We start from the raw sequence: 12023 nt of genomic DNA, 5'->3' as shown, positions 1-12023 counted from the left end.
AGGAAGTCATACAGACCAACTATGGAACGGCAATCACACGGCTTGCGGAGCAAGTATCCAGATGGATCAAGCTACTGTTAACGTTCGCAGATAGAATAGCATTAATCAAAATGGTCGTACTTCCGAAGTTCTTATATTTATTTGTCAATATTCCCATAAAGTTAACACAAAATTTCTTGAATACACTTCGCACCTCGTTAATTACGCTAGCTTGGGGAGGAAAAAAACAAGAGTTAAATGGGAGGTGCTCACGTTACCATTTGAGATGGGTGGATTCACAGTACCTGATTTACAATTATATTATCTTTGTGCGCAAGCGCAGTATGCCTACTACTGGCAGCAAGCACCACAATGCACGCCCCATGTAGCGGTGGAAGCTGGCGCTGTTCACCCAACACCACTCAAAGCAATGATTGTTAACACCACTACTGTATTTGAAAAAGGTGAAGTAGATAAGGTGCGCTGTACAGCTAACGCATGGACTGAGCTGGAGAAGAGGGCGAGGCGACTGCAGCTGTATGCTCCGGCAATGCTGCTGGTGCACTATACGGTGCTGTCTGTGACAGGCGAGACAGGATCACTACGAGCTATGCAAGACGCGGGAATACACACTATGGAAGATATATACCCTGAAGGGAAATTCATTGAGCTATCGAGCTTTGTAGGAGAAAAGGAGGGGTCAGTCATGCTAATGTTCATATATAGTAGACTGCGAGCGGCCTTGCGGGCATTATGCCATGTTTTCCTGAGGAACCCCCAGCATTAGAAGCACTGCAACTAATATATACAACACAGAGGCGGGTCAAACTTGTTACTCGATTATATAGAATCTCACAAACAGATGAGATGAATGTTGGGATGGGCCCCATTGAGAAGTGAAATAGTATTCTAACTCAGTCACTAACGGAGGATGAATGGAAAGCATGCTGTAAGATGACAGGTCAATTGACCGCAAATGAGAATCTCAGACTCATACATTATAAATATATCCACAAAATGTATAATACGCCTGCACAACTCCATAAATATGGCCTAAGAGACTCACATTGTTGTATAAGATGGGGCGTAGACAATGCTGACTTTCAGCATTTGGCATGGAGTTATCCAAAGATTCATGAATTTTGGGGAAAGGTCACATGTAAAATGACGGAAATGGTAGGTGAGCAGATAGATTGTAATATGAAAATATGTCTGTTAGGAAATGTGCTCAAAGTCAAAACTATGAATTGTAGACTGGTGGCCATAGCTTTGCTCTTAGCGAAGCGTAGAGTCTCAATACAATGGGGTGGTAGACCTGCGCCCAAGCATGAGCATTGGTTGAAAAATATAGCATATTGTCGTGACCAACTTACATGGTATGCTGAAGAACTGACCAGTGCATCTCGGCCACGTGCAATTTGGAGTCTATTCACTGCATATATGATGACTAGGAAAGAGGACTAATGATATTCTGTGAGACAGTAATCTACGCATTGTATGTTTCAGCCATGATCTTTACTTTGCTATCACTGCCGAACTGTTGCTCAAATGTAACCGAATAATACCCTGTATTCTGTAATCATGTACGAATAATGATGTATCTAATGGTTGTTATACTATGAAAATCAATAAATAAAATAAAAAAATAAAAATAATTTCGCAGAGATGTCAACCTTGCTGCAAATGGGTAAATGGTTTGCAACCTTATATCCTTCAGCATATCACCAGATTGTGCTACAAAATGAATCTGCCATCCACTCTTCTGTATTAGACAGCTGGTGCCTTTTACACTTGTGACAGGATCGGAAGAATGTTAAATGGCAATACACCAGACACAGTTTGCAGAGTGAGGACACAAACCCAAACAAATATGATAGCTTGCCACGGGTGTTTTGTAGTTTACTGACCAGTGCTATAATTGAAAAAGAAAAACTTCCTATCAATGATAAATGTATCATGTACTTAGACCACTCTATTGCACCTGGCTTGGTAAGATCATACTTAAGATCTTTCCATCTCATAAGAATTGGTAGGAACCCATCAAGTGCCACTCATTCTACTGTATGTGTGCACTCTGAGAGCCACGTTCTGCCTTGGTTACTTTTCTCAAACCAGCAGCAAGCTCCTGTATTCATTTTCCGTCCATTCTTCCACGGTTCATAAAGAAAGTCATTCCATATTTCACTGTCTGCAATAACTAAAGATGGCGGTAATGGTGCAAAGAAGTGGAATACCCAGTAACTCAATAACAGTATATTTCGCCACTCTCCACTGTTACAGCCAACCTCTAAACCAGAGTACTCAAGGAAAATGTACAGCACCCTACCGCTTATGTTTCTATTCTCTTGAAAATTTGTAGTACTACAGTTCTGTACTCTTTTAATAACTGTCAATGCTTTATTCAGTTTTTTTAGGTTTATTGTATCATGAACAAATCCACATTCTCTGCATATACAGTATAAAGTTATATATATATATATGTATAAAAACATCTGTTTGGAGCCACTTTGCATTGCTTTTGTTCTTTCATGACAGTCTTTGCGTGCGGATGAGACCGTTCTGCTACGCCAGTCCTGCATCTTTTGCCATGCCGTAGAATATGCCTTTAGCGCCTAAAAGATTGGTAGGAGTGTCGAATTCTGCTATCCTTCCTTTATCGAGAACAAGAACCCTATTTACAAAGAGTAAAAACATGCACTTAGTTATCTACATTAAAATAACATTAATGGACAACATATGTTTATTAGTACCGACTACAATACATTGGTGTACCACATTACTAATAATACGTGCATGAAGATAGCCAAGAAAGCTCAATTAATTATGCAGTTGTAGTTTCATTAACTTTAGTAGTTTGCGCGTATATTTATGTTGACTTTTGATTCGTTTTCAAAAAAATGTCAATCGCATAGATTATTATAAAGAAATGACCTCATACTCAAAACCAAAGGCACGCCCATGAACATAGTTTCGTACAGTGTTAGATTAGGAGACGCAGCATAGACCAATATTATCTCTACAAACAGAAGGACCTCGTCCACTCTTGGGTTTTACGATGGAAGGCACCGAGCACATGCTCGTTCACACTAAAAAGGCAAAACAAGTATTTTTGGGCTCATCTGTAGAGCAGGAGTGTGAATGAGTTCGTTATGCAGGAAGGTTAACTGGCAAATAAACACTGTTTTACGATTTGTACAGAACAAACAACAGAAAGCAATGCATGGTAAATCTACATTTAGGGGCAGATCTACAAGAAAGTGCTGCAGCGCAGCACCGCAAGCCCTTTGGCTGCGCCATGCTGCAGCACTTTTAAAGCACAGGAATGCGACATATCTACAATGATATGTTGCATACCTGTGCTCTCCCCTGCGCAGGCGCACAAGCAGCTGCCAAGTGCCGGCACCCCTATGGTGGCGCAGGAAACTGACACATTTCCAGGTGTACGATTGCTCGTAAATCTGGAAATGCATCAGTGTACATGGGTGTTGAGTGGGAACAGCCACAGCAACACCCATGTCCCGCCCCTAACACGCAAAGTGTTGCGTGAACAGGGGCGATATTTACAAGCACAGGTTAAGTCACGCAGAGTGACTTTACCTGTGCTTGTAAATATCCTTTAGCAGGCTGCACCCCCGGTGCGTCACGCAACGTGATACACTGGCGGCGCATGGGGCTTGTAAATCTGCCCCTTAATATTTTATTCAATTCACTCCGTCAATCACACAAAAGATTAAAAACGGGGATACATAGAAACAGCACTGCACATGAAATATTACACCTTCCTTTTATATATACAAAAGTAATGCCCTGTGATATCCCAAATGAAGAGCAGCAGTGAAAGTCCCAAAAAAGAATACATTAAGGACACCTGACAGCATCACATGCAAGTGAGGAAGAAAACAGTGCAGGACTGAAACAACTGATAGTATATTATGACACAGAGGATAACACTCTTGGGTTTTCATTATGAGTTGACATGCTTTGGGTGTGGGGATATCAGGGGCCAAGAATCTGATTCCGGCTTGCATGCCTGCAACTACATTTAGCCATTATGTGGCAGCTACATATATAGGTGATGAGAAGGAGAACATTAGGGCAAGAGGAGCTTAAGGATTCAATGTTGTCTGCAGCCCTATTATATATGGGGTTAGCAGTTACTGGGCTATGCCTCTGCCCGCAGCTCCCGCTCCTCCTCAACCACGATTTTACGCAGGCTAAAACTGGGTCCGGTGTTTCCAGACATGGTGATTTCAGGTTTGGGAACAGCACTACAGTATCTCACGCAGGGAGCCAATAATCCATACTTGTAATCACTGCCTTGGTACTGGCATGAATAAGGTTAGATCATAACTCAACTGGAACTTATTACCACCACAGTTATAAACACAATTGTAGATCAGGAACTTCGGGGCATATTATCAAGGACCGGTGTTAAAATTATCGCCGTTATATCGGCAAGAAACTGCCGATAAAACGGGGATAATGGGCTTGATAATACGCCCTTGTTAATTCCCATAGAAGCCCATGTTCTGATGTTAACATGGGATTCAATGGGAATTAACAAGAGCGTATTATCAAGCCCATTATCGCCATTTTATCGGCAGTTTCCTGCCGATAAAACGGCGATAATTTTAACACAGCTCCTTGATAATATGCCCCTCCATTCCTACTAGAGGTACGTCTCAAATCTGTCTCAAATAGTGTTTGAACATAATTTCTTCTTCCATGTCAGAGACACTCTAAGCATTGAGACAGCGTTTTCCCCATGCATGGAAAATAGTCCAGATAGTGGGAAAACATGGACTTTTGACAGTTCAGTAAAAATCTTCCCACCAGTTATCTCTCATTGACCTGCAAAAGTTGCAAGCAGGTTTTAAAACCACCTAGTGGTAAAAATGGTATGATACAGTAGTGGTACTTCACTGGGGCAATTTTACCTCCTGATAATCTCACCTAAGTGAGAATCACAAATAAATACATGCACCAGAGAACTGAACAAAACTTAAAAAACTATCCTAGATGTAAGCTCTATGACAGGAAGTTATTTAAACACTTGTGCAGATTTTGTTTAGTGAACCAACTCAAGCTACACACACAGACAATAAACAACTAATGGGTAAAGAACAAGATGGTGTCACTCTTTGCTATGGCATTTGCAAATTTATGTAGCGTTATTTCTGTAGATGTTGTAGCACAGAGGTGACACCATCTTTTTTTTATCTATTAGTTGATTATTGTCAGTGTGTGTAGCTCCCGTTGAATGAATTAATAGGTTTTGAAAATGTCCTAATTAAAAGATGACTGTTTCTCTTTTGTAGTAGGGGAGCCAAGATTTCCAGGAAGAAGCTGTAGCATTAACTGAAAATGTAAGGCCATGTCAGAAGACTGAAAGATCATGTCAGCTCCAGTGGGAATGTATATGACTATGCAATGCGCAGGAAGGATTATGTATGTGGTAAGCCAGTCAAAATAATAAAGCCAAGAGGCCATGGCAGTTTATCTGAGGTCCTTAAACATCACTCTTTGGGTTATAACATAAAAGTGGGCATCTTCCTTCTTTCTCTCCTGTAATGCTGGGCATCACCGACTTCATCAGCTTTGAAGTGCACTTCAGCACAGAGGGTCAGTTGGATTCTTCTTGGTTCCAATGGGCCTGACTTTGCCCTTGAGATTCCTCTACTGTCAAGGTTGCCTTACAGTGCTTAATGCTAATCCTTCATTAGAGAAGGTGCTGTGGTCAAGCGTTGGTGCTCTGCTGAAGAATGTTCCTTGCCCTGAAGTCAGATGGATCCCCAGGGGGTTGGATTTCAGCATATGCAAGGATAGTGTTCAAGGGGCATGACAAGCCCTTGGTGTTAGGGCTGAAGTCTAAGGTGTGGTAATAGTCCCAGCGGTACTAGAGATGCTTGATCTCTAGAATTTGATGATTTGCGGACCAAAGAGATATGGCTCAACCCTTTTTGGGCTTCTGGACTTCCGGTGGCCAGACAAGATTAATTTAACATCTTGCGTAATCGTGCTAGGTGGGCTCTGAGTAGATACTTGGAACTACATCTTTGCATAGTTCACCTAACTTCAGTCGTGGAATGGTTTTCTTTAACTTAAAGCATGGCATGCTGAATTCAGCAATAAAGAAACATATTTGCATATTTGTACAGATGCACATTGAAAAACAGACTCACACAAACAAATGATTTAGATAGTTCATATTTGTCATCATGATGTCAACGATCGGTCCACAATGGTCTGATCATCACATGATCCTCCTTCTGTCTTCCCAGGTACAAACTTGCTACATCTGTAACATTTCTCACACTGGTGATAAGAAACTAATGTTCTTCCAAAAACACAAATTAATTGACACATAGCTCAATTAATCTGCAACTGTTTATCTCACTTTTTCTAGGTTTCTGTGGCGTTTCTCCAGACATGTGTAAGATGCAAATTTTTTCTCATTGTTGTACTTCAGTGTGTGTGCGCGTGTGTGTCGTGTAAAGGAAAGATCAGCTTATGCGGAAAGCTTTTACACATCCTCGCATTGAAGGCTCCAGAGTCTGTGACCAATATTGTTGGAGAATGCCCTGATTGAGAATCCGATTTTGTAGATGCCATGACCCACAATATGGCAGGTCAGTGGCATGACTGGTAGCCCTTGGTTCAATGCGGCTTCAGGTTGTTGACAAAGTTCTTGGTGCCAGCAATGCAATGAAGAAGACCCAAATCACTTTCCCACTGTAAACACCCATGGGATGGCCCAAAATGTGAAGGACACTTCATACAAGAAATGGTTAAGGGGTATGGTCTCAAACAAACCAATGGTGGAAGTTAGGAGGCAGACCCAAAGTCTACTCTGTGCATTTTTAATAGTATATGTCTTTGGGTACATCAGGCCTAAAATGGACGACAACAGTATTTTCTCATTCATAACTACCTACCTGTATATATACTTGAAATGCATTCCTTGCATTGTTGCACTAATAGTTCCATAAAAACCTTGGGAAACAAGAAAAAGGGCCATCTGCTGCATCACAGAGGCCTAGCAAAGTTGCATCAGATTATACAAATGGAGTATTTAAACAGAACTCAAATTCCAGCCAATTAAAAAGGGTTTCTAACGCATCTGCCAAATCTCTAAAAATACCGATGTTGCAGATCAGAGCAGCATGATCAATAAACATCTCCATTGCAAAGACATGCATTACAGCTGAGATGTACACACAATCCACATAGAGTAGATGACTTGTGAGCAACATTGTACAAAGGCATTTGGAGAGGGGGTAGTTTTAGGGTACCGTAATTAGAGGATTCTGACAACAGATAGAAAGGTGAAGCTAGAAAATACCAGATCAGGAAGAATGCATCCTTTCTATCTACAAAAGTATACTTTTTGTTGAATAAGAAATGGTACATCTCAATCGAGTTTTTAAAGTTTTGGAAATAGCAGGTTGTCTGAAATATGCCGTCCAATACAGTCAATTTGTGGAGGTGTAACTTGCTCATTAGGCTTGGAACTTGCTAACTGGGGTTACACCGGACAAAAGGGATTTCTTTAAGCAGACAGGCTGGTGTGATTGCATTCTTCAGAAATCCAGAATTGTGCATGTATTATAAAAGGAATAATAGCGAGGAGTGCTCTTTTGAACACATGTAGATTACATGCATTGATCTGCAATAAAAAATCTGAGTGGGCCCTGTTATTATTGTGTGTGCAGCTAAATAGGCCTGGTGGAGCCATGTAACTTGCAACAACTACTCCAAAGTTTCCTGCTGAGGTTGTTCTATAGCTCGAGTCCATCAACCCTCTCAGGGGAGGACCCATATCACTGCTACTAGTATATACCATCATGCATCCATCATCTACATGCATTTGACAGTGAAAGCAAAATGCATGTAGACAGTTAACGAAGAGATGGAGTTGAAATCAGGAACTGGGCTTAAACTGTACTAGAAAATGAAAGTATTTAGCATAGTGAATTTGACATGGCACAATAAATATACACATATAACTATTTATAAAAAAATATAATGATAAAATCGCACATTAATAAAGTTACCTGGTATAGTCCATAATTGTGTTCAATCTGTGTGCTATGGTTAGAACTGTACAGTCTTCAAACTGTGTTCTGATTGTCGTTTGGATAAGGTCATCTGTTTCTAGATCCACTGCTGCAGTAGCTTCATCCAGGACCAGAATGCGTGTTTTCCGCAGAAGAGCTCTTGCTAAACAAACAAGCTGCCTTTGGCCAACACTGTAAGCAAAACAGACATAAACATATAAGGTTGTTTCTATTACATGCTGTATTAACTCTACGACTACTCAGAAACTATCATTCAAATTGTCCATCATGTTATTTCTATACGCTGGAGCATATTTGTGTAGCTGTCATGCAGTGCAGAAAGCCACCCTGAATCCGCCTCCCTGGACAGCAGGAGTACGTTTAGGACCAGAGGGTTCACATAAAACTCCAGATGACAGCTGTGGCTCTTTGCTGCAGACCCTTACATTTCCACCTCTCCCAGATGGCCCACAACCCAGCAGTGATAAGGCTGTCATAACGAAGAACTCTGGGTTTTGGATGGAAAGTGGCCTGTTGCAGTCCAGGCTGGTGATTGCCAGATTCTATGCCATTTACTTTGGAGTCTGAATGAATTCGGAAAGGCAGGCATGGTGTTGAGCCCACTGGGATGGAAGATCAATTGAAGCCCGCATTTGCCACCTCGAGAGGATGAAGCCTCGGAGCCCATCTCAGCAAGACCCAAAACTGAGTCTAGAACTACTGGGATCAAGCCCCTGAATGTCACTGTGTCCAGAATATATCCTATTAATGGAAATGTCTGCAACAGGCTCAGATGGGGCTGCAATAGGTTTATTGTCAACCTGAAAGGTGTCAGGACTTTGTTCATCGTCCGAAGGTGGTTTACATTTCACTGTGGCAAGCTCACCTTCAGCAGTCGGTTATTGAGGTATAGAAAAATGAATACTCCTGGCTTCTGAAGATGGACAGTGACCACGGCCATCGGCTTTTTGAACACCTGTGGGACTGCAACTATGTAGAAATATGTGTCTTTCAAGTCAAAGGACACCACCCAGTCTTCTGGGTCCAGAAAACTGTGATGACCTAAGCCAGTGTGAGCATTTTGAATTCATTCTTCATCAGAAAGACATTCACTGGGCAAAGTTCCAAATAGGTTTCAGTCTTGTTCCTTTTTTCGGACAATGAAGTAGCATGAATCCCCCCCCTTACTCTATCATTGAGTTTCTCAATGGGGAAACATCCTTTACAACGCAACTTTTACCACGCAGTGCCATTACGACGCAACTATTACAACGCATGTCATTACAACGCATTGCGCTGAGGGGCGCTCTAGGATAGGGAATGGATTTAATTTACTATCCAGCACCTTCCCTACTATCCACGGGGACTGGAGTTAGAATAGTAAATTAAACTATTCACTATCCAGCACCCCTAAGCGCTATGCGTTGTAACAGCATGCATTGTAAAAACTGCGTTGTAACAGCATGCGTGGTAAAAGCATGCGTTGTAATGTCATACATCCTTCTCAATGGCACCCACAGAAAGCAAAACATTGACTTTCTGCACCTGTATTTTAGAGTGCTCATTTGAAAGATGTCATGTTGTTGGAGGAAGTTGGGTGGAGGAGGAAATGGGGGGAAAGTCTTAGCCCTTTGGAACAATTTGAAAGACTCATATTATTAGACATACCAAAACTCTGAAGTATTGACTCATTGAAGGGTGATATTAGCTGCGCATGGAATGACAACCTGGAAATCTTGTGGTGCATCGGGGACAAGTTGCTGAAAAAGTTTGAATTTGGAGAACATTGAAAGGGTGTAGTTTTGATCTTGAAGCCCTTTTGCAATTCTCAAGAGATCTTGGGTAGTGGTATGAGGAATAGAGTCCCTCTTAGTCATCTTATTCTTGGACTTCAAATTTGGCTTACAGGAGTACTTTCAGCAAGAAGCAGACCTCTCTTGGGAATGGCCTTGTAACCTGGACGCACAACTAGGAGGAGAAGCGGGGCCTATACTTTGACCGAGACCCTTTCTTACGTTGAGCGACAAAATCTTTGACTGCGTGTCTTGGATCACTTTCGGGTGCATGAGAGCACTTCTGCTGCAAGTCTTGGAGGCATGTCCAGAGCCCATGAGCATGTTCATGACAAACATCTGCCTCCTGTCCTCTCAGCATGGCTTGAAGCCAGAGGTTTTCAGTGGGGATCAGAAGACTGACAAAATTGGGAGTTGAGCTACGGATTGTCATCGGAAGGCCCATAAAAAAAGAAACGGACATCAGTTGCAGGGGTGGTGCTTATATGCCACTCCACTCTTCCACTTCTGGAGTGGTGCGGAGTCACTTCAGAGCTGCACACTGCTAACAATAGCTGGCATGATGCACAACTAAGAAAAATCTCTGTATCCAATCTGGTACCTGGGGATATTCTAAAGTTAAGGATTCTGCGGTTCTTAGTATCCATCAAATAACCTATTACTATATATGATCTTGTGAACAGGACACATATACTTAAACAGCACCAATTAATCCTGCTTTGAAAGTCCTAGGATAATTCTTGCAGCACCACTTTGTATTAGTTGAAGTCTAAAGTTCACTCCAGCTGAAAGATCAAGGTGTAAAGCACTGTAATACTAAATGTGCCCAAAGATGAGGTCATTCATAATCATTACCTTATGTGAAAAAGAAAATAGATGGAATAGTCTCTTAAGCATATGCAGATATAACAATGCAGGTTTTAACTACTGCACTGATCTTGGTTCCAAGATTCAGTGCAGTGTCCAGCTTGACTCCTAAGTGCTTCACAGAGAAGCTGTGCCGTACAAGTACCTAGCTATGAGGACCAAAAAGGATATGATGTGAAAGAAGTTTGGAAAAGAGGGCCAACAAATCCAGCTTATTGGCAGAGAGCTTCAAATGGGTATTGCTCATCCAGTTCTCTCCTTGCTGTAAATGGATAAACAGGTGACAGTTTTCAGATTTGGTATCTAAATCATTGGATATCTTAAGGGGTATCTGCATGACATCAGTATACTAGAATGTATATCTGAATGAAAGAATCTGGTATGCCAGCAAGAGACTGTGCAGATTAAATAATAAATGAGCAGAATGGACTCGAATGATGCTGCATGACTACTTGGTTGAGGGCCGTAAATAAAGGAGGATAGATGTAGCTTCTGGGATCACAAGTGTGAGAAGCTGCGTTTCAGTTGCAGTTACCCTGCCCCACTTTTTTCCAGATTACTGATGCACTTGGACTTGATGTGCCCTGGGTCCATGCCAATCAGCTTCCCAGAGTCTGTGTTCTTTCCCCAAAACTAACCCAAACCCAATTGGCTTCTCTGGCCTGAGGTCAGACCCTGGTAAATGGTACCACAGGTACCCAGGGCATTGTGACAAGGGAAGACCTATAAGGGCTGCAGCACTTATTGTGCCACCGTTACAGGCCTTGTACCTTTATACACACACACACACACACTGCCTTTGCAGGCTCCGTGTTTTGGTGCAGAACAAAGTGAACATCGACATGGCACAGATCCCTGTGTGCCAATCCTACAACCAACTGCCCTGCCATATATCAGTCACCCCTCTAGCTGGGTGCCCTATACTAATGGTGAGGATACAGATGATACAGATGCAAGAGCCCAATCCCCCTACAGTGTCTAAGTTAATTCTTAGACATTATAAGTGCAGTGCTGCCATTAAGAGTTTATGGTGCTGGGAGATTGTCACTACAAACTCCACAACACCATAATGGCTACACTAAATACTGAGAAGTCTGGTATGAAACTTCTCAGCACATTAAACCCACACTGATGCCAGTGTGGGATTTAATGAAAAATGCACTTGGAGTGCATCTTAGAGATGTCCCCTGAAAAACAACCAGTCTCTGGTGGGTTCCCTGACTGGTACACACCAGCCTGCCACCACAAGACATATTTCTGGACCCCAAGGGTGGGAGCCTTCGCTCCCTGAGCCCAGACACAAAGCATTTTCTGGGCTGAGGTGTTC

General features: G+C 42.1%; 1 protein-coding gene across 2 annotated transcripts in view; it reads right to left on the bottom strand.

Annotated features, from left to right (window-relative positions):
• Positions 1-2375: 2375 nt before the first annotated feature.
• Positions 2376-12023, bottom strand: part of ABCC3 (ATP binding cassette subfamily C member 3) — a 708094-nt gene continuing 698446 nt past the window's right edge. For both annotated transcript variants that reach the window (XM_078654774.1, XM_078654775.1), the window contains exons 30-31: positions 8034-8228; positions 2376-2650 (exon numbers count right to left, since the gene is read on the bottom strand). In XM_078654774.1, coding sequence (XP_078510900.1) covers positions 2542-2650; positions 8034-8228 — 304 coding nt within the window. In that variant the 3' untranslated portion in view covers positions 2376-2541. The remainder of the gene's footprint in view (positions 2651-8033; positions 8229-12023) is intronic.

Source organism: Lissotriton helveticus, chromosome 7 (assembly GCF_964261635.1).
Source record: "Lissotriton helveticus chromosome 7, aLisHel1.1, whole genome shotgun sequence".
NCBI classification, from domain to species: domain Eukaryota; kingdom Metazoa; phylum Chordata; class Amphibia; order Caudata; family Salamandridae; genus Lissotriton; species Lissotriton helveticus.
Note: the sequence above shows the minus strand (reverse complement) of the source record. Positions and strands in the feature narration are given on the sequence as shown.